The sequence below is a fragment of the Eumetopias jubatus genome, unplaced genomic scaffold (assembly GCF_037043125.1).
Source record: "Eumetopias jubatus isolate StellerSeaLion01/CBP00866 unplaced genomic scaffold, mEumJub1_p1.0 scaffold_9, whole genome shotgun sequence".
Taxonomy (NCBI): domain Eukaryota; kingdom Metazoa; phylum Chordata; class Mammalia; order Carnivora; family Otariidae; genus Eumetopias; species Eumetopias jubatus.
In genome coordinates this window covers 111,362,893-111,386,064 of record NW_028274815.1, presented here as the reverse complement: position 1 = coordinate 111,386,064, position 23,172 = coordinate 111,362,893, and the positions used below count along the sequence as shown (strand labels likewise).

The 23,172-nt window shown below is 39.3% G+C and overlaps 1 protein-coding gene across 7 annotated transcripts in view; it reads left to right on the top strand.

Annotated features, from left to right (window-relative positions):
* The window catches only part of PTPRA (protein tyrosine phosphatase receptor type A), a 159,323-nt gene that overhangs the window by 57,277 nt on the left and 78,874 nt on the right, over positions 1 to 23,172 (top strand). The window contains exons 1-2 of one of the 7 annotated variants that reach the window (XM_088026726.1): positions 664 to 725; positions 19,891 to 20,062. The exons of 3 other annotated variants lie outside the window; for them this stretch is intronic. Coding sequence is in view for 1 of the 4 variants with exons in the window: in XM_088026724.1 (XP_087882850.1) it covers positions 723 to 725 (3 nt within the window). In the remaining 3 variants the exon portion in view is untranslated. Of the gene's footprint in view, positions 1 to 532; positions 726 to 13,170; positions 13,282 to 19,890; positions 20,063 to 23,172 lie in introns of those variants that run through there. 3 more of the 7 variants (XM_028118584.2, XM_088026724.1, XM_028118582.2) reach the window with 3 other exon arrangements.

The window sequence follows — 23,172 nt, the reverse complement described above, 5'->3', positions numbered from 1 at the left end:
ATACTGCTTTGAAATTTTATTACATACGTAGAATTGTGGGGGTTTTTTGTTTGTTTGTTTTAAAGATTTTATTTATTTTTTTGACAGGGACACAGCGAGAGAGGGAACACAAGCAGGGGGAATGCGAGAGGGAGAGAGAAACAGGCTTCCCGCTGAACAGGGAGCCCGATGCGGGGCTTGATCCCAGGACACTGGGATCATGACCTGAGCCAAAGGCAGATGTTTAACGACTGAGCCACCCAGGCGCCCACATACATAGAATTGTATAACCACATAACAATCAGGATGCAGAACTGTTCTATCACCACAAAGAAAAAATCCCTCATGCTACTCCTCTCCCCATACTCATACTCATCCTCTCCTCAGTCTTAAAACTTGTCAACTTATCACTATAAGTTTTTCATTTAGTGAGTGGCATTTAAATGGAATTATGCAGTATGTAGCCTTTAAAAATTTTTCACTTAGCATAATGCCTTTGAGATCCACCCAAGTTCTTGTAAGTATCAGTGGTTTGTTCTTTTTTTTTTTGCAGCTCAGTGTACTATTCCATTGTATGGATGTACCACAACTGATCCATCTGCTTGTTGAAGGACATTTGTGTTGCTTCCAGTTTGGAGCTATTAACGAAAAGACTATTATAAACATTCATGTACATGTTTTTTGTGTGGACATGTTTCCCATTTCTCTGGGGTAAATGCCCATAAGTGCCATTGCTGGGTCATATGGTAAGTAAGTGTTTAGTTTTTTTGTTTTTTGTTTTTAAAGATTTTATTTATTTGAGAGATAGAGCACGAGCAGGGGAGAGAGGGAGAAGCAGGCTTCCCGCTAAGCAGGGAGCCCCATGCAGTGCTCGATCCCAGGACCCTGGGGTCATGATCTGAGCTGAAGGCAGAGGTTCAACGAGCTGAGCCACCCAGGTGCCTCTAAGTGTTTAGTTTTTTAAAGAAACTGCCAAAGTTTTTTCCAGACTGGCTGTATGTAACATTTTACATTCCCACTAATATTATATGAGAGATTCAGTTTCTCTGTATCCTTACTAGCATTTGGCATGGTTACCATTTTTTTAATTTTTAGTCATTCTAATAGGTATGTAGCAGTATCTCATCCTGGCTTTACTTTGCATTTCCCTGATGGCTAATGATGGTGAACATCTTATGTCCATATTTAGCATCTGAATATATTTTTCAATGAAATGTCCTTTCGTTGTTTTGCTCATTTTCTTTTTTTATTTTATTTTTTTTTAAAGATTTTATTTATTTTACAGAGACATAGCGAGAGAGGGAACACAAGCAGGGGGAGTAGGAGAGGGAGAAGCAGGATTCCCGCCGAGCAGGGAGCCCGATGTGGGGCTCGATCCCAGGACTCTGGGACCATGACTTGAGCTGAAGGCAGACACTTAATGACTGAGCCACCCAGGCACCCCGTTTTGCTCATTTTCTAAAGAGATTGTTTGTGGGGTGCCTGGATGGCGCGGTTGGTTAAGTGACTCTTGGTTTCTGCTCAGGTCATGATCTCATGAATGGTGAGATGGAGCCCCCATCAGGCTCTGCGCTCAGTGGGAAGTCTGCTTGAAGATTCTCTCCCTCCACCCCTCCCCCACTCACTCCCTCTCGAAAATAAATAAATCTTTAAAAAATTAAAAAAAAATAGGGGTGCCTGGGTGGCTCAGTGACATGTCTAAGAACTCTTCACCTAACCTTAGGTCTCAGAGATTTTCTTCTAAAATTTTTAAGTTTTACATTTTATATTTATTTCTAGGATCCATTTTGAGTTAATTTTTACATAAATTACAAGATTTTAGTCAAGGTTCTTTTTTGTCTTTGCCTGTTTAAGTCCAGTTGTTCCAGGCCCATTGAATTCCTTCCTCCATTGAATTGCTTTTGTATCTTTGTAAAAAAATCAATTAAGCAAACTTGTGAGTCTTATTTGTGAACTCTCTCTCCTGTTCTGTTGATCTATGTCTATCCCTTCGTTAGTACTATACAGTCTTGATTACTGTAGACAAATAGTCTTAAAATTGGATAGTATGATTCCTCTAAATTTATTTTTCAAAGTATTGTTTTATTCTAATTCCTTTGCCTTTCCATATAAATTTTAGAATACACTTGTCAGGATCTACCAAAAAAAAAAACAAAAACAAAAAACCTGCTTTGATTTTGACAGGTATTGTGTTAAACCTTTAGATCATTTTGGGGAGAATTGACAGTTGCATTAATGTTGAGTTTTCTAAAACATGAATACAGTATGTATCTCCATTTATTTTGGTATAATTTGATTTCTTTCATCAGTGTTTTATAATTTTTAGCATATAAATCGTAAACATGTCTTGTTAGATTTATACTTACGTATTTCCTATTTGGTAGAGTGATTGTACATGCTATTATGTTTTTTTAAGTTTGGAGTGTACTCTTCTCTCATTCTTGGTGTGACACAAATGTTCGATCTTTATTATTGTCCTGTAGTACTCTAAGGCTCTCTTCATTTCATTTTAGTCTGTCTTCTCTTTGTTGTACAGATTGGATATTTTCTCTTGATCTGTTTTTAAGTTCATTGATTGTTTCCTCTGTCACTTCCATTCTGCTGTTGAGCCTGTCCAGTGGGTTTTTCAATTGTATTTCATTGTATTGTATTTTTTAGTTTTAAAATTTCCATTTGGTACTCTTTATATATTCTCTTTGCTGAGTGTTTAAATTTTCTTGTTGGAGAATTTTGATAACAGCTGCTTTAAAATCCTTTTCAGGGGGTGCCTGGGTGGCTCAGTCAGTTAAACATCTGCCTACAGCTCAGGTCAAGATCCCAGGGTCCTGGAATCAAGCCCCGCGTTGGACTTCCTGCTCAGCGGGGAGCCTACATCTCCCTTTCTCCCTGCCTGCTGCTCCCCCTGCTTATGCTCTCTCTCTCTCTCTGTAAAATAAATAGAATCTTTAAAACAAAATAAATAAAATCCTTTTCAGGGGTGCCTGGGTGACTCAGTTGGTTGGGTGGCTCAGTTGGTTGGGCGTCTGCCTTTGGCTCAGGTCCTGGGATCAAGCCCATGTAGGGCACCCTGCTCAATAGGGAGTCTGCTTCTCTCTCTTCTTCTGACCCACCCCCCTGCTCATGCTTTCGCTCTCTCTCTCAAATGAATAAATAAAAAACCTTTAAAAAAATCCTTTTCAAGTAATTCCAACATCTGTATCATCTTGGTGTTGACATCTACTGATTGCCTTTTCTTCATTCAAGCTGAGACTTTCATGGTTCCTGATATGACAAGTAATTTTTTTGTTATTGTTTTTTATTTTTTATTTTTATTTTTATTTTTTTTTAAAGATTTTACTTATCCATTTGAGAGAGAGAGAGAGAGAGAGAGCACATGAGAGAGGGGAGGATCAGAGGGAGAAGCAGACTCCCTGCCAAGCAGGGAACCCGATGCGGGACTCGATCCCGGGACTCCAGGATCATGACCTGAGCCGAAGGCAGTCGCTTAAGCAACTGAGCCACCCAGGCGCCCTGTTGTTGTTTTTTAAAGATTTTTTTAATTTATTTGACACAGAGACAGCGAGAGAGGGAACACAAGCAGGGGTGTGGGAGAGGGAGAAGCAGGCTTCCCGCCAAGCAGGGAGCCTGATGCGGGGCTTGATCCCAGGAGCCTGATGCGGGGCTCGATCCCAGGACCCTGAGATCATGACCTGAGCCGAAGGCAGTCGCTTAACCAAATGAGCCACCCAGGCACCCCTATGACAAGTAATTTTGGATTGCATCCTAGACATTGTGATATTTTGATTCCTATTTAAATTTTTATATTTAACAGGCAGCCAACCTGTTTAGGTTTAGAGCACACACGCTGGCCCATCTTTGTTGGTTGTGGTTCAAAGATCAGATTAGTTTTCAAGCCTTGCTGTGCTATTCTGGTCTGCTGTACTTGTATGCTACCAAGAGTCCAACCTGAAATCTGGGTGGTGTTTTAGATCAGTTTCAGTTCTGAAACTTTTTGCTGTGTTGTTGCTGGTCATTTTTACACGAGTCGCGTGGAGGTATGTATAGGATTTTGTACATGTATTTTAGAGGATTTGTTTCTCTAGCTCCCTCTTCACCATAATCCTACTGCTACTGTCTAGTTGGGCTGGGGTCAGAATCCTGTTTTGTTACTCCAGGGTGGAGATGGAAGACAGGGCTCCCCCCATGTTCTCCACAGCTACAGTATCGGGGTGGGGAAAGGTGCTGTGCTGTCTCATTAATGCAGGACGTTAATGCAAGATTGGAAGACCGAACTCTGCCCACAGTTTCTGGGCTACAGTGCCTAGTGAGGAAAGGGAGGGGGGCGCCACTTTTTTTGTTGTTTGCCTGAAGTAGGACATGTATGGTCAAAATGTTTTTGTCTTGGCTGAGCTTCCCTTTTCCTGGTCCTTTGTCTATAAAAGCCAGTCTTTTCTTGGCATTTTTTTGATTGTGCTCATTACTGTTTTCAGGTTGTGGGCCTCTTCAGCTCAGACTAGGACATATTAGAAGTCAAACCAAACCAAATCAGACAAAAAGTAGGAAACTTCCTGCTGGGTCAGTCTTCATGTCCATGGTCCCTAGCCAATCCACCTTCTTTTTTCCCCTTTTCAGAATCTTCTTTCAGTTGCTTCATGAATTTTGTCTGGGGTGTTTTTTTGTTGTTGAAATAGGGGAGAGATGCCTATTCCATATTGTCCTGGCCTAGAAGACCCCATTTCAGTTTTAAATTATGAACATTAGTTACATTAGTTTAAGAACATTAGTTTTTTACCTATGTACTTTTTCCTAAATGCACAGTCTTTCATCTGCAATTAAGTTTTGGGGAGGATTTTCCCTAATGATTACATCTCATTTTGTTTTCTTTTCTCATCCTGTTAGCTAGAACTTCTAGAACAGAAGTCAGCCTACTATGGCGTGCCTGCCGTATTTAGCCTTCTGCCTTTTTGTGTATGACATATGAGCTCAGAATGGGTTTTACATTTTTAAACGGTTGAGAAAACCTCAAAAAAATACATGAAAATTATATTAAATATGTTATATTAAATTCAAATTTCAGTATTCATGTATAAAGTTTTATTGGAACACAATCACATTTATACTTTCCATATCGTCCATGGCTGCTTTCATGACACAGCAGCAGAAGTGGGTAGTTGCAACAGAGACCGTATGCCAGCCTTTTGAAGATCAATAAACCATAGTGGTGATAGCCAGCATGTTTTTCTTATTTTCCTTTGGTGATAATTGATTTCAGTGCATACTGCCTTTCAGTATGTTGTTGGCCATTAGGCTGAGATAATATTTTCAGCTGGAAGGTTATTTTGTTTCTGGTGTCTAAGGATTCCTGAGAACATTCCCTCACAAATATGGTTCTTTTTCTCCATTTCCTGACTTGTTTAATGCGCCTGCTAGGTAAACGAGAAACCTAAGAGGAGTAGCACTCAGCACCTCTCTCTCCCTCGCCTCAAGAGCAAATCCACTATCAATGCTTGTTCAGTTTTACCTCGTAAATATCTCCCTGCTTGTCATGCTTTTACATCCCTGCCAGTAGCCTTAATCTTACTGGGCTACTTATACTTACATCCTGTACTCTGTCCTCTGTACCTAGCCAGAGTGCTCATTCCCTCATGCTTCCACTCTTCAAAGGCTTCTGCATGCTTGTAGGACAAAGAAAAATCCTTTTATGGTCCTGTTCTGCATACATCTCCAGCCTTCTCTGGCACCATGCTCTTCATGCTCCAGTTACAATGGCTTCTTTCAGGCCCAGCTCCCACCATTTCTGAGACCACTAGCTAGAACTGAGTTTCCTATCCTCCTTTCCTGTTTAACTCCTGTTTATTTTTCACATTCCAGTTCAGGAATCACTGCTTTAAGGAGTCCTTGACTGAGCTTTTTTTACTAGCTCAAATTTCTTATAGGTACTTCGAGTCCTGTAATTCTCCTCCTATCACTTTTCACATTTGTCCATTTGTTTAATGTTGGTTTTTTGTTCTTAGACTGTAAGTTTCATGAAGGTAGGGATTTAGTTAGGTTTTGCTTGTTACTATTTCATTTCTAGTACCAGGAGCAGGACCTGACATAGTAGATGCTCAATAAATTTTTTTCCCTAATGAATGTATTTAAAAAAAAATCAGGAGTTTTACAAGTAGCTTTTTTGGCATCCATCAGGGTAATCATGTGTCTTTTAATATTTTGAATTATTTTAATGAGGATTTTTATTAGTATGTTCCTTAATAGCCCATGGTTACATTTCTGAAGTAAACTCTAGCAGGCTGGAGACTCAAGAAAAAGTTAAGTTCAAAGACAAGTCTGCTGGAGAATTTTCTCTGGCTTGAGAGAGGAACAGTTTTTTGTTTATACCTTCAACTGATTGGATACAGCCTGCCCATATTATAAAGGACAGTCTGCACTAGTTTAAATGTAAATCTTGTCCAAAAATACCTTCACAGAAACATCAGACTAATGTTTGACCAACTTGGCACCTATATGCGTTTCCTTAAACCATACTTAATCTCTGAATAAAGACAATAACAAGGTCATGCTTCCACCCAACATCATACAACTACCCTGCATACAACCAAAAGTCAATAACCTTTTCCCTAGGAGAGGATGCAAAGTCCTTAGATGATGTTTACTTTTCTACTTGATAACTTGTAACTTAACTCCTGTGATGTAAAGTTAACAATACTTGAGTACTAGGATCAGATATTTTTCCCTGAAGAAAATGTTTACATATCTATTTTCTATTGCTATTTTCTTTTTTCTTTTTTTTTTTTTAAGATTTATTTATGTGTTTTTGAGAGAGAGTACACATGCCTGCACGCCAGAGTGTGGTGGAGGTAGAGAATCTCAAGCAGACTCTGCTGAACACAGAGCCCGAATGCTGGGCTCAGTCTCCTCACCCATGAGATCATGACCTGAGCTGAAATTATGAGTAGGATGCTTAACCTACTAAGCCACCCAGGTGCCCTATTACTGTCTATTTTTTGTTGCAGAAGACATTAAAACTTAGTAGTATAAAGCAACAACCATTTAATTAGCTTACCATTCTTTGAATCAGTAAACTGTGTTGGGTGAGCTGTTTGGTTCCTCTGTGGTCTGGACTACAGTCATTTGTGCAGCTGTAGTCAGCTCCTGGTTAATCTGGGGCTGACTCAAGCACATGTCTGGCAGTTGGTGTTGGTTGTCTGCTGGACCTCTGTATGTAAAAAAGTCAGGGCTTTTTACATAGCCAGGGCTGCTTCATATTATGGCAGCAGTGTTCCCAGAGAGCAAAATGGAAGCTGCAGGGTCTCTTGAGGTGTCAACTTGGAAGTTATACCATCACTTCTGCTGCATTTTCTTGGTTCAAGCAAGTCACAAGGCCAGCTCAAATTAAGGGGTGGGGAAATAAGCTCTATCTTTTGATAGGAGTACCAGTTTCTTGTTATAAAAGGTATGTGCAGAATTTTTATAGCGATCTTTAACAATCTGCCAGTCTTTTTTTTTTCCTTCCGACTGCTTAAAAAAATTTTTTTTTAATTCTTTGGTTTTCAGAAATATTACTGTGGTATATAAAGACACAGATTTTATTTATCTGCTTGAGGTTCTTAAGATTTCTTGAATCTGTGGCTTGATGTTTTTTTTCAGTTTTGGAGAATTTTTAGCCTTTGTCTCTTCAAGTATTTCTTCTGTCTTATTTCTCTTATTCCTTTTCTCTGGGACTCAAATTGTAGAATAAATCATCTCATTGTATTCTCTATATCTCTTACCATCTTTTGTATTTTTTATCCTTTACCTCCCTCTGCTTTATCATAGATATAATTCTCTCTTCAGCTGTATTTTATCTGTTCTTAAATCCATCTGTCGAGATGTTTATGTCAGCTATTTTCTGTTTGAGAATTTCTGTTTGGTCTTTTTGTGTCTGTGTGTGTGTGTGTAGTTCTGCCTTTTTTTTTTTTTATGATTTTTTAAATTTATTTGACAGACAGCCAGAGAGGGAACACAAACAGGGGGAGTGGGCAGAGGGAGAAGCAGGCTTCCCGCTGAGCAGGGAGCCCGATGCGGGGCTCGATCCCAGAACCCTGGGATCATGACCTGAGCCGAAGGCAGACAATTAACGACTGAGCCACCCAGGCACCCCCCCTTTTTTTAATGTGTTGATTCTTGGCTGAAATTCTTAATGCTATGATACTGTTCTTGTCTATTTTCTACTGATTCTCGTGTTATTTCCTCATGGACCAGACATTGCATTTTTTTTTTTTAAGAAAAAAATTTTTTAAAGATTTTATTTATTTATTTATTCATGAGCGACAGAGGGAGAGAGAGAGGGAGAGAAGCAGAGGGAGAAGCAGGCTCCCAAGGAGCAGGGAGCCCGATGCGGGACTCGATCCCAGGACCCTGGAATCATGACCTGAGCTGAAGGCAGACGCTTAACCATCTGAGCCACCCAGGCGCCCCAGACATTGCATTTTTTAAATTGTTTGTAAAAATAATTTGAGACTTAGGATGATATCTTTTTCTAGAGAGGATTTACATTTGTTTCTGGCCTTGCCTAGAGGTCTTGAATCATTTTAATCCAGTTTTAGGGCTTGAGATTCTTTTAAATAGGAGTTTAGTCCCTACTTTAGTCCACTGTCTGGGATATCTATTATGTGTAGGGCACTTTGCTAGTGCTAGGTAGGTTCTGTGAGCTGAGGAGACATGGTCTTTAATCTATACTGGAGACAGTTTTGATTAAATGACAGATAAATGTATATACACTCAAGTTCTGTGAAAACAATGAAAAGGTTGCTGTGGTAGTGAATATTTGGAGTGGGGAGGGTATGAAAATGGTCCTACCATAACTAACTTCAGCAGGTTTCGTTTAAGCTGAGACCTGACTGATGTTGAAAGAACTGAGACCAGAAGCTCCCAGACAGAAGCAATTGCCAATATAAAGACTGAATAACACCCCCAAAAAGTGGGGGTAGGGGCAGTGGGGGTAGTGGAGGGGGAGTTGAGATTGATTTAGAATTATATTAATGAGTTCTGGGAGATGTCCCCTATCCCCCACCATTTTTTTCCCAATTTCCTTCAGAAGATTAGTGAATTAGGAGTTGATGAATTTAGGTTCTAGATCTAGCTCTCTGATTTTTTTTTAAAGATTTTATTTGAGAGAGAGAATGAGAGAAGAGTGGGATGAAGGGCAGAGGGAGAAGCAGACTCCCCCCTGAGCAGGAAGCCTGACGCAGGACTTGATCCTGGGATCATGACCTGAGCCAAAGGCAGATGCTTAACCAACTGAGCCACCCAGGCACTGTAGCACTGTGATCTTCCACTAGTTACCTGATTATTCATTCAAAGCAAAACGGATGGAGGGAAGGGAGGAAAGTGAGTATACCACATGGAAATAATGAAAGGAGTACGTGAGGAGAGACACCATGTCAGGTTTCTTCATATTCCTCACAAGTGTTTACACAGTTTAGCACATACAGTAGGCATTCTTTAAGTGCCCGTTGATTTAACAAAATTAGAACAGATCAGAGAAATTTTTTTTAATGGGGAATTAATCATAGAAGAGAAGAATGAGATAAGAATTTTCCATCTTGCCCTCTATTTAAAGGAAAGAGAGTAAATGAATCAAAATGAAGAAAGACCATTTTTATCTACCTCCTGGATGATATGAGTTCTACTCACTAACCTGAAATGTTTTGGGTAACATGAGAAAGGTAGGTAAGAAAACACTTGAGATGTGAGCTCCTCAAGGGCAGGAGCTTTTATCTCTCCATCCTTGTGTGGTACGGGACAAGGAACTTAGTTGAACAAATGAGCAAATGATTGATTCCCCACTTTAAAGGAACTTAGGCTGTCCTTCCTTTACAGGACGGGTCTACCATCCATTTGCTTTGTATAAAGTCCAGGAAGAGATTCCTCTCAATATTATTAGCCCCAACTTCTGAACTGATTGATGGATTATAGAACTTAAATTTCCTCAAATTCCAGCAGTCAGAGAACACATTGTTACTCTGAGGTAAACAAGAGTATACCTCTCAGAGCCTTAGGAAGTATATTCTATTTCTGGCTACAGACTGTAGGTCTTGAGCTGATATGTGAGAGGGAAAGATTGGAACTTAGTAACTGAATTATACTCCCTGTATCTTAACTTTCCAACCATTATGTAAGGCTTTCTTTTTCTAGAAAGAGACTAATGTGGAATGAGAATTAATTCTCGTCAGTAAATGCAAAGCTTTAAGTAGGTCATCTGACTTTGCTTTTGTGCACCACATTCACCCTGGTTATAAAAGGGCCTTTCATGAGTTTTCTAGGCTTTCATCACTCCCAGACTCTCTACAGGCATTGTGAAAGAATTAAACTACCCTCCCCCTGCAATGCCTGTCTCCTGGACTCTTCTGTAGAGTACACACTGCGCCATGTGTAGCTCAGCAGGGACTCTTTGCAGACACTGAGTATATGAACAGTCCTCCTTCCAGATAAGATATTTCAGTATTGATTAGTGTCACAGCATAGAAATTAGTGTCTGCCAGTATCTGATACACTGACTTGGCAGCCTAATTTTTGCCAAGTTTGTAGGCCAAAATTTAAATGTCTATATTAAAAAAAACTTTAAGATTTTAGTTATTTGTTAGAGCACACAAGCAGAGGGAGCGGCAGGCAAAGGGGAAGCAGATTCCCCACTGAGCAAGGAGCCCGATACAGGACTTGATCCCAGGACCCCAGAATCATGACCTGAGCCGAAGGTAGACGCTTAACCAACTGAGCCTCCCAGGCGCCCCCCACTTTTTAAAGATTTTATTTATTTGTCAGAGAGATAATTATTTTTATATAAAATTTGCCTCTAGATAATTTCTGTTTATAATCATTTGGATAGGAGGCTGATGACTGCTTCAAATCTACAATTTTTTTTTAAAGGAGAGAATCAGCACTGCAGGCTTAAATAAGTTTTGCCTACAAGAGTAGAGGAAGAAAGTAAACATGGAATTATGGAGGGGTATTTAGCAAGCTGCTTGTGGCATAATCTGGAGGTAGTAAATGATTTGCATTGTGCTGGTGTTGAAATCCATACATCTCAAGGAAACTATAACTATATAGGGTTAACAATACTTACTGATTTTTCAAGGACTATATAGCCTGTCACTTACAATAGATTCCAAATGATTCTGGTGAAATTAGTCTCTTGGGGCCTTCCAATTTATCTGTTGTTGCCACTATAAGGTATTCTCTGACATCTTCTGAATTTTTAGTCACTTTAGTCCTTTATTTTTTTGAATCATCTTTAGTATCTACCAACCATTCCTATCAAAGATAGACTCTGGTTCAGCAGTTCAGCTATTTTCTTGCTAGTACTCAACGCTGTTGCTTATAGTTCTGTTACATTCAACCAGCAAACCTTAATTCTGGCTTTTCCAAACCATTACTGCTTAGAGAATTTTCCAAAAAAGAATTTTTTTAAGATTTTATTTATTTATTTATTTGTTTGTTTGTTTGTTTATTTAACTAACAGAGAGACACAGCCAAAGAGGGAACACAGGCCAGGCAAGTGGGAGAGGGAGAAGCAGGCTTCCCACGGAGTGGGGAGCCAGCCTGACATGGGGCTTAATCCCAGGACCCTGGGATCATGACCTGAGCCGAAGGCAGACGTTTAATGACTGAGCCATCCAGGCACCCCCCCCCCCCAAAAAGAATTCTTGAAAAGTGGTTCTCATCTCAGCTGGGCCCTTTTCTTTGATTTCCTGCCATTTTCAGCAGCAGTGTTAGTCTTATCACTTCTCTTACAACTTTATCCCACTGTCTTCCCCTCTTTTTTAGCCTTTGACTTTGCTACATTCTTCACAGGAAATCTCAAAGATGACAGATTGAAACTCCTTCACTTTTCCATTCTTTCTCTTATCTCGTCTACCTTCTTTTCCTTCCCACTAAGTCCTCCTTAGCATTTACATTTGATTAGTTCTCTCTTAACCTAACAAACCCTTTCCCAGTGCAAATCAGTGGCTAGTTTTGCTAGGGTATAAAAATCCCTTCTCTAGTCAACTTGGTACCCAACCCCCCATTGTTTCTTAGGATTTGCCTGTAGGTTGTTGTGGGTTTTCTGTGTAAACGATCATATTTCCTGCAAAAAATCATATCCTATCTAATTTTTTTATTATTTATTTAGAAAGAGAGCATGCACATAAGTGGGGGGGCAGAGGGAGAGGGAGAGAGAGAAAATCTCAAGTGGACTTTGTGAGGAGCATGGAGCCCAACACAGGGCTGAATCTCGCAACCCTGAGATCATGACCTGAGATGAAATCAAGAGTCAGGCTAACCAACTGAGCCACCCAGGTGCCCCTGTATCCTGTCTAATTTTTATGATTCTATTTCTTATTGCCGAGGCTAGGACTTCTCATAAATTTTTTTAAAATATTTATTTATTTATATTAGAGGGCATGAGCAGGAGAGGCAGAAGGAAAGGGAGAGAGAATCTCAAGCAGGCTCCACTCTGAGCACAGAGCCCAAGGTGGGACTCAATCTGAGGACTCTGAGATCATAACCTGAGCCAAAACTAAAAGTCAGACGCTTAACTGACTGTGCCACCCAGGTGCCCCTCTCATAAATTATTGAATAGTAGAAGTGATAATGGGTCATCTTGTCTTATTCCTAATTTTAAAAGGAATGCTTTCAATGTTTCCTTACTGAAGATGATAGCTGTACAGTGTTAGGGTTGTTTTAAAACAGGAACTGTTTTATCAGGTGAAGGAAGTCTTTTTCTAATTCAGAGGGGTTTTTAAAAAATCATAAATTCATGTGTTTTTATCCAGTATTTCCTCTACAACAATTGAAATGATTATATGATCTTTCTTCTTTATTATAGATTTTATATCCACACATATTTGTACACTTTGGATAAACTCATATTGATTGTTGTTTGTCTTTTTTATATACCAGATTCAATTTGTTAGTAATTTGTTTAAGATTTTTGAATCTGTGTTATTATTGAGTAGAAAAGGGACTATAATTTATTTTCTTGTAATGTTTTTGTTTAATTTTAGTGCCAAGTTTCACTCAACTCTTAGAACGAATTGGAGATTATTCCCTCTTTTTTTTCTCATCTATCATCTTGGCATAGTGTTTTCTTTGTGAGGAAAACTTTTGATTCAGCTTCTTTAACAGTTATAAGAACATTCAGGTTTTTTATTTTTTTTTAGGATTTTACTTATTTATTCATGAGAGAGAGAGAGAGGCAGAGGGAGAAGCAGGCTCCTGATGCGGGACTTGATCCCAGGACCCTAGGATCATGACCTGAGCCGAAGGCAGACACTTAACCATCTGAGCCACCCAGGCGCCCAGGTTTTTTAATTTCTAAGCTAATTTTAAGTTCTGTTTTTCTAGAGATTTGTCCATTTCTTTAAGTTTTCAAAATTATTTGCCTATAGTTGTTGATAATAGTCTGTTTTCATCTGCTTTATTTGTAGTTATTTCCATTTTTTATTTATAATATTAATTTGTGTCTTCTCTCTTTATCTGTTTTGTTAATTTGTCAAAGAACCATCCTTTGGTCTTGTTAAAATTTTTGTATATTTTCTGTATAATTGATTATTCCTATAATTTTAAACAGCTTTATAATTGACATACAGTAAAAGTATAAAATCTATTAAGTTTTGACATGTATGTGGTGAAACTATCACGACAGTCGAGGGTGTGAACATATCCATCATCCCCCAAATTTTTCTTGTGCCCCTTTGTAATCCCTCCCTCTTGCTGATGCCCACTCCTCTGTCCCTAGGCAACTACTGATCTGTTTCTGTTGTTCTAGATTAGTTTGTATTTGCTAGGGATTTATATAAATGAAATAAGGCATTATTGTATTAACTACGTGTTTTTGATGCTTTGACATCTAGGCCTTCGCTGCCCCTCTCAGGGTTAGCCAATTTCTAGAGATCATAAACAGCTCACCTGCTAGTGTGCCTTTCATATGCAGGCCAGCCAATTCAGATCCCATACCCCAGCCACCTCCTCCTTTATAGGGCTTTCACATTCTAGGTCACTATCTGCCCATTCACCCCCAGGCCAGGTACCAGGCAATTAGAGATAGCCTCTAAACCCAGAGTTTATTCAGATTAGCTAATCCTAACCTTTTTGCTTTGTCTCGCCTCTGCCTGTTTCTTTCTGCAGAAACCACAGTAGCCAAATAACCGTTCTTACTCGTGTCTCCTTACTCCCCCTGCTTCCTAACCAACCCTGGTTCTTCCTGTGGCTCCTGTATGGCGTGGCATGCCACCTCCTCTTGGGAATTGTGAATAACAAACTGTCTTTTCAATGGCAATCATCTGATTTGTTGGTCTCGTCATAACTGAATAATAAAAAAACCTGTTTTAAAACAAGTATTTACTCTTTTGTTTCTTAGCATAATTATTTTGAGATTCATCCATGTTGTGTGTATCAATAGTTCATTCATTTTTATTACTGAGTGGTATTCTATTATATGGATATAACAAAATTTTTTATTGATATATTGATGGACTTTGGGGTTGTTTCCAATTTTCAGCTATTACAAATAAAGCTTCTGTGAGCATTAGTGTACAAGCTTTTGTATGAACGTACATTCCTCTTGGATAAATACCCAAGAGTGGAATGGTTGGATTGTATGGCAGGTTTATGTTTAACTTTTTAAGAAACTGACAAATGATTTTTCAAACAGGTTATACCATTTTACATTCCCATGAGCAATGTGAGGGTTGTGATTTCTTCATATCCTTGATAATGCTTGATATTATCAGTCTTTTAATTTTAGCCACTTTAGTGTGGTATTTTGCGTTTTATTCTGCATTTCCATAATGATTAATGATTTGTAACATATTTCATGTGCTTGTTTGCTTTACATATATCTGCTTTGGTGAAAATGTCTCTTCAGATTTTTTTCTTGTTATTTTATTGGGTTGCTTATTTTCTTATTGTTGTCTATATAATATAAAATTTACCATTTTAACCATTTTTAAGTGTATAGTACAGCATTAAGTTCCTCACATTTTTGGGTAACCATTATCACTGTCCATCTCTAAAACTTTTTATCCTGCAAAACTGAAATTCTGTACCTATTGAGCAACTCTTCACATTCTCCCCTCCCCCCCCCCACAACCCCTGGTAACCACTATTCTGCTTTCTGTCTGTATGAATTTGACCGTATTCTTAATATAATGAAATCACACGATATTTGTCCTTTTGCAACTGGTTTGTTTCATTTATTATTGTGTCTTCACGGGTCATCCATATGGTAGCATATGTCAGAATTTTCTTTTTAAGGCTGAATACGCCAGTGTGTGTATATACCACATCTTGTTTATCCATTCTTCTGTCAGTGGATACTTAGGTTGCTTCTACCTTTTGGCTGTTGTGAATAATGCTGCCATAAACATTGGTACAAAATATCTGTGTGAGTTCCCACTTTCAGGTCTTTGGGGTATATACCCAGAAGTAGAATTGCTCTGTCATACGGTAATTCTGTATTTTTTTGAGTAATCACCTTACTGTTTTCCATAGTGACTGCACCATTTACATTTCCACCGACAGTGCACACAGGTTTCCAGTTTCTCCCCATCCTTGTCAACACTTGTTATTTTCCCCTTTTTATCTTTCTCTTTTTTTCTTTTAATTAATAGCCATTCTAATGGGCATGGAAGTGGTGTCTCAATATGGTTTTGACTTGCATTTCCCTAAGTATTAGTGATTTGAGCATCTTTTTGTATGTTTATTGGCCATTTTTCTTCCCTGGAGAAATGTCTATTCATGTCCTTTGCCCATTTTTTAATCAGGTTGGCTTTTTTGGTTGTTGAGTTGTAGGAGTTCTTTATATATTCTGATTTTCAATTCCTTATCAGGTGATTTGCACACATTTTCTCCCATCTGTTGGTTTCCTTTTTATTCTTTTGATAGTGACCTTTGATTGATGCACAGCTGTTTTTAATTTTGATGAAGTCCAGCTTACCTGTTTTTTTGTTTTGTTGAACTGTGCTTCTAGTGCCATATTTTAAAAAGCATTGCCAAGGGCGCCTGGGTGGCTCAGTTGGTTAAGCGACTGCCTTCGGCTCAGGTCATGATCCTGGAGTCCCGGGATCGAGTCCCACATCGGGCTCCCTGCTCAGCAGGGAGTCTGCTTCTCCCTCTGACCCTCTTTCCTCTCGTGCTCTCTATCTCTCAGTCTCTCTCAAATAAATAAAATCTTTAAAAATAAATAAATAAATAAATAATAAAAAAATAAAAAGCATTGCCAAATCCAGTGCCATGGAGCTTCCCCCCCCCCCCATATTTTCTTCTAAGAGTTTTACAGTGTTAGCCCTCATGTTTAGGTGTTTTATCCATTTTCAAAGACCTAATGGTCTTTGAACCATTGTTCAAAGGCTAGGTGTTAGGTAGGGAACCAACTTCAGTTTTTTGCATGTGGATACAGTATCCAGTTTTCCCAGCACCATTTGTTGAAAAAGCTGTCCTTCCTCCATTTTTGCATCCTTGTCAAAAATATTTGGGTATATTTGTGTGTGTTTTCTTCTGGTTTTTATTTCATAGGTCTGTATATTTATCCCTTTGCTAATACCACAGTCTTAACTATGGTATCTGTATACTAAGTCTTAACATTGGGTAAATGGATTTCTCCCATTTTATTCTTCCTTTTCAAAATTGCCCCTGGTTTGTTTTTGTTATTTTATGCAGGTAACTGTACTATACTTTGGTTTCATATATCCAGTAATTTATTCCAAGGTGTGCTTAAACAGAGCAAATACGTTTCCACATTCTTCTTTGTCTTAATCAATCTGCAATATAAATTTATACCAAACTAATTTGTTTACTGAAGTAATCTGATTGACTTCCTTGCCTCCAGGCTCATCTCTCTCCAGGCTCCAAAATTTAATCTTGCCTTAGGTGTAACTTACTCTATTTTATAGCTTTGGTAGTCCTGAATTTCATCAGTGGAAGTGAGCATCTCTTCAGGGTTTCAGACTTTTGCTAATTTTGGGGAAGGGGGGGGTCCTTTTCCTTTTGTTTTGGACCTCTCTGCCACATTGCCTTAAGAGAAGACCTATAGTAATGAAAGTTGATTTCTGGTGTACTAGGCTGCCTTCAGAAGCCTTCAGCAGGTTTTCAAGCTCTTTTCTCTCCCTGGCAAGTATTCAGTGTGCTGTTCCTACCCCTCCCTCTCTTGATGGCATATATCAGTTTTCTACTCATCCAAACCCACCTACTCCTGCCTCCTGCGCTTGTCAGATGTCTCTTGCCTGGCTCTCTCATTGCTGCTTTTGTCACTCTTACAGCTGTCTTCTTCCTTTCTTTGGCTTATTGCCTGACTTCCGTGGCAGCTGCTCTGTCATTGCTTGTCTGCCATTCTGCCCCTTCTCCCACCCTCATACCCCACACCCCTGCCCCTTGTAGATACGTCATGTGCACTCTCCATGTTCAGAACTAAGCGTATCACCTTCTCCATGGTATGTCATGTCCCCAGAGTGGTCATCCTCCTGCTTATAGCATTACGATTCACCTAAGTCAGACACCTGGACCCTCCTTACCTCTGGCATCTCATTGTTAAGTCTTTTGTTCTACCCCTGTGAAAGGGTTCCTGGATCCAGTTCAACATGTGTGTGTGTATGTCGCTTTGCCACACCAGCAAACAATTTTTGGACACCAGCATTATGTTCAAGAATTCAACTCAATTCTGACACTGTCTACTCGGAGATAGAATCAGATTCCACAGGTAAAGGGCTCAGTCCCATAGGACCTCCCTCTGGTTCAGATGACCGGCTACCAATTGGTGGTTCCATTGACCCCTTCCAACTGAGGATGCCAGTCACAAGGCCAGATTGTTACCTCTACTTCTGACCAACTGGCTGTAAATCAAAGGTTCCCAGGACCTTGGGCTTGATTAATTTACCATAACAGCTCACAGTACTCAGGAAAACCTGTTTACTCACTAGATGATTGATGTATTACAAAAGATATTACAAGATACAAATCAACAGCCAGATGAAGAGAGATACATTGACAAAGTTCCAAGCAAAGGAGCTTCTGTCGTTGTGGAACTTGGGGCTTGGCAGAGTGGCAAATGGAAGTGTTCTAGTTTCCCAGTGTGGAAGCTCTCTGAATCCCCTTCTTTTTTGTTTTTTTTTATAGAGACTTCATTACATGGGCACAGTTGATTAATTCATTGGTCATTGGTGATTGATTCAACCTCTAGCTGCTCTTCCCAAGAAATCAGGGTGGGACTGAAAGTTCCAACTTCCTATTCATGGTTGGTCCCCCTCAGAACCAGTCTCCATTCTTAGGTGCTTTGCAAAAGTCACCTTCATTAATATAAACCCAGTTATGGTGGAAAGGCTTTATTATGAATTATAAAACACACATTTTACCTTTATGGCTGTGAAGCATTTTTAGGAACTGAGGGCAAGAGACAAAACACAACAAAAGATGCTCCTTGTTCTTGTCTCTTAGGACATTTTAAGGGTTTGGGAGCTTTGAGCCAGGAACTGTGAATGAAGATCAAATATATCTGAGAAATATATTTTGGTCATCTGAATGACCATATATATATATATATATTTAATTAAAGTATATTTGACGCGCAATGTTACATTAGTTTCAGGTATACAACAGTGTGATTGATCAAGTCTTTACATTTATGTGTATTTCTTATAAATCACAATGTCATGCCCTGTAAATCCTCTTATCAGAGTCTCTAGATACTCCTGCCCTTCCTTGAGGTCCTCCTGGTTTATTGGCTAGATTATTCCTGAAGGCTTCAGTCAGTGGCCCTCCTAACCTCAAACCCCACCAGTTAGTTGATCCTCCACCCTGCTGTCATTTTTTCTGAAATCCAAATTGTTCCAGTCATTCTCTTTGTGCTAAAGCCTTTGGTGGTTTCTTAGTGTGTTCAGTGCAAGATCAAAACTTTTTGTTGTGGGGGCACCTGGTTGGCTCAGTCAGTTGAGCAGCCGGCTCTTGGTTTCAGGTGGGGTCATGATCTCAGGGTTGTGGGATCAAGCAGCGTGTCGGGCTCTGTGCTCGGCCCCGAGTTGGCTTGAGATCCTCTTCCTCTGCCCCCTACCCAACCTGCATGCCAACATGCACACATATACATGCACACTCTCTCAAATAAATAAAATAAATCTTTAAAAACTTTATTGTGGCATATAAGGCCCTCCAGGATCTGATCACTGATTCTGGTCACCTCGCCGCCTGCAGTACCTCCACATATCCTCACAGACCCCAATCTTTCATGTCTGTCATTTTCACATTCATTTAATGCATACTTATTGAGGTCCTGCTTGATGCCCTTACCCAGCTCTTTGCCATTCCTGGAACCAGATAGGTTTATTCAAGCCTCCAAGTCCTCTCACTTGAAGGACTGTTTCTGACCATTTTCTTAGCTCACTACTCTTTATCCTCCCAAGTTCAGCTCAAGCATCACCTCTTCTGAAAATTCCTTCTCTGATCTGCAGTTTCACCACCTTAATGTTAATCAGCTAACGTTACTTATGGCAGGTGATAATTAAGAGTTTGAACAAATTGTTTGTGCCTCACTACTGGCTAGGGAACTACTGGATGACAATGTCCATATCTAATCTGTCTGGTGGTATTCTCAACATTAGGTAAAGCGTGAAGGCAAGGACATGAGCTTTTGAGTTTTAAAAGCCTTGACTTGGAATCCTAATAGCCACTCAATAGGTGTGTGGCCTTGAGGAAATTCCTTAACCTCTGTGATCTTAGATTCATCTGTAGAATGGAAAAAGGATATCTAACTCATCAGGTGGTTGTGAGGATTAAATGCATTAAAGTATATAGAATGCCTGGTACTAGTGCCAAGCACATAGCAGCAACCAAGGATTGTAGTTGCAAAAATACTTTTTGTTCTTAATAATAATATGATGTTGATTGAGTGAACAATTAGCTGAAGGAATTGAATCCTCCTTCTAGGTGCCTTTTTCTCAAATCAGAGAACCTGAACAGCTCTAGGAGAAGGCCTGGGCAGAGGTTAACACTCCTAGCTGCCACTTCTTTGTCTCTCCCACACCTGGGAGACATCCTCAGTAAGGCTGAGAGTGGAATACATATCTTTCTTCCCGAGAGCTTCATCTCCGTGAAAAAGGTGAGTTTATTTAAATCAAGACTAGTACTTGAACAGTCATAATATATTGAATATTGAAAATCAGTGATTGATTAATGTGAGTACATTTAAAACATTCACTGCCCCTTTGCTTAGAAATATATAAAATGGAAATAATAATCAGTTTTAGTTGGCATTAGGAAGATTTATCTGTTTCTACATTTGCCTTTACACTTTTTTTTTTAAGGTTTAGTTATCTATTGTGGGGGGAGGGGCAGAAGGAGAGAGAGTCTTAAGCAGATTTCCTCACTGAGCAAGGAGCCCAACGCAGGGCTTGAACTCACGACCCCAAGATCAAGACCTGAGCCAAAACAAAGAGTCCAGCATCTAATGAACTGAACCACCCAGGCACCCCTAGTCTTGATAGTTTTAAAAGAACAGATCATGATAAGATTTATGAAGAGAAATCAGGTAGTCCTGGATTTGAATTCTACTTAAACAATTTAACAGCTATGTGATCATCTTTCAATTTCTTTATCTGCAAAATGGGAGTTAAGAGTATGTAACTTAGAGTTGCTATGAGATTTAACGGAGATAAAATGCCAAATACTGAGATAATTTGTACCTGACACTTGATCACATTTTATTAGTACTAATGTATTGAATATTGAATGCTTAGCTTGGAATAGATATTCTCTTAATGGAAGCTATCACAGCCAAAGTCTATACTCTGGGCAGTGTGCAGATTGGCTCAGCTTTCCTTTGCTAGTGGGGGCTTCACAATATTGATTCCTTGAAACATTTTTTCTTTAGCAAATGGATGCAGCATTGTACTTAACTAGCAAGAGGGCTGAGAAAAATACATTCCAGAACACCTTCATCATTCCCATTCCTAGATCATCATAAGTCATAACATTAAGGGTTGGTCTTCTTATTCCTTATAACTAGCTGTATCAGGATTGGAGTTAGTTGTATAGATCAGAAAATAAAATAGGTTTTTTTCTTTCTCATATATATGAAATCAAAATAAGCAGGACTGGTATTGCAGTTAGTGTCATCAGAGAACTTGATTTCTTTCTAGTTCTCTCTTCTATCCTTAGGTCACTTCAGGGTCCATAAAGGCTGCCGGGGCTCCAATGATCACATCTAAATTCCAGGTTACAGGAGGAAGGAATGGGGGGTGGCAGGGGGAGCCCCTTCCTTCCCTTTAAAACCACCTTCCTAGAAATCTCATCATACATTTTAGCTTATAACTCCTTGGCCAGGATTTAGTCACTTGTCCTCAACTAACTTAGGAAGGGGCGTGTTCTTCCCTAGTATTAGCACCCAGTTTTCTTCCTTCTTCCTCTTAGGAGAGAATGGCATGTCTCTCGGGACCTCTCAGGGTCCAGGGACAGGGAGTGTATGTTTGGGCAAGGAGTGTTTCCCTTTGGCCTGAAGCCAAAGTAATCTTTTCTCTAGCAGATATTCAGTATGCCTGTAATGGTGCAAGTTGTATATTTAGAATAATTTACCCCTGAGATGCATGTAAGGATCTATAATTGCTTATAAAGTTAACATCCAAGATTTCTGTAGTTCAAGAGGAACACCCCCACCCCGAAAGGTACACAGCACTGTAAGTTGCAGTAACACCAGTATCAGCATCAGAGGGTTGGGGAGGGTTAAGTGAGAGGAGGCATACTGAGTGCGCAGCGCAGGTGGGGCTTTGAGACGGGAGGGGAAGTGTGCGTGACTTAACAGCTAGTGAGCACTGCCCACCATCCATGTCTTCACCACTGAGTGCAGAGCCTCCACATGTTTCCATAGAGAGAATGTCTCAGATGTACGCTGAATTTGAATTTTAAGAACATTTAGGAAATGTGCTTAGACCCTCATAACCAGGAAAACAGCAGTTACAGTTTTTCAGAATTTTGTTTGTCATATATCCTAGGGCTTTTAAGTATTGTTAGTGACATCTTGGTTTTCCTCTGTTGTTAGAATGTTAAACTTTCCTGAGCACCCTAATGTATGTGCAGTGGAACCAATTCTTTTTTTTTAAAGATTGTATTTATCTTTTTGCCAGAGAGAGAGAGAGGGAGAGTACAAGCAGGGAGAGTGGCAGGCAGAGGGAGAAGCAGGCTCCTCACTAAGCAAGGAGCCCGATGCGGGACTCGATCCCAGGACCCTGAGATCATGACCTGAGCTGAAGGCAGACGCTTAACCTTCTGAGCCACCCAGGTGCCCCCCAATTTTTTTTTAACTAAGAAATGCTTTTGTGATGAAATAGGACTGTATATTGACCCTTTTTTCTGGGTGTGGTAGAATGGGAGAGAAAACACAATGTGTGTGCCATTGTGTCTGATAAATCGGGGAACTGCCCAGACTTCATGACTCATCTCCCAGAGCCTCCCTGCTCAGTTATTCTCTAACTTACCGTTAACCAAAGGATTATGAATCACAAGTGCTTTTTGAAAAATGAACAATGTATAAATTTGAGTTTCTTCCATTATCTTGGTTTTCCTGAAATATGTAATTCTGTCTTTACTCAGGCCAGTCTTGCCTAATCAAAAATGATGTATGGGACAGAGGAAGAAATCATATACAATTAACTCTTACTTAATAAAAGCAAACAGAAAGACTGGCTAAAAGAATTTATATATATAAAGAATTGATATATAGACACGGTGAAACACTGTGTAACCACTGAAAAGAAAGGTAGCTAGATGTATTAATATGGACTATGTCCAGGATTTATTATTTAATTAAAAATGCAAGCTGTAGGTAGTATGTGTAATATCCTTTTTATAGATTTTTTTTAAATGTATAGTTATATTCTGGTATAGCATAGAGAATTTCTAAAAGAATATAGAAGAAAGTATTGAGTGATTACTTTTGGGAAATGGACTGGCAGGAGGTGAATGAGACCTATGTTTTGCTTTCTATCCTGCTGTATTTCTTTTAATGAGCATAGTATATTGTTTTTTTAGAGTAGTTTATGAAAGAGAAGTGGGCCAGTGTCCTTCATATATAACAAAAGCAGTATTTTAATAGACTACATTAAAAGATTCCATTCATTTCAGCTAGAAGATGAATAAGGTCTGAGAATCTAATGTAAAACATGACTATAGTTAATAACACTGTACTGTATAATTTAAATTTGTTAAGAGAGTAGG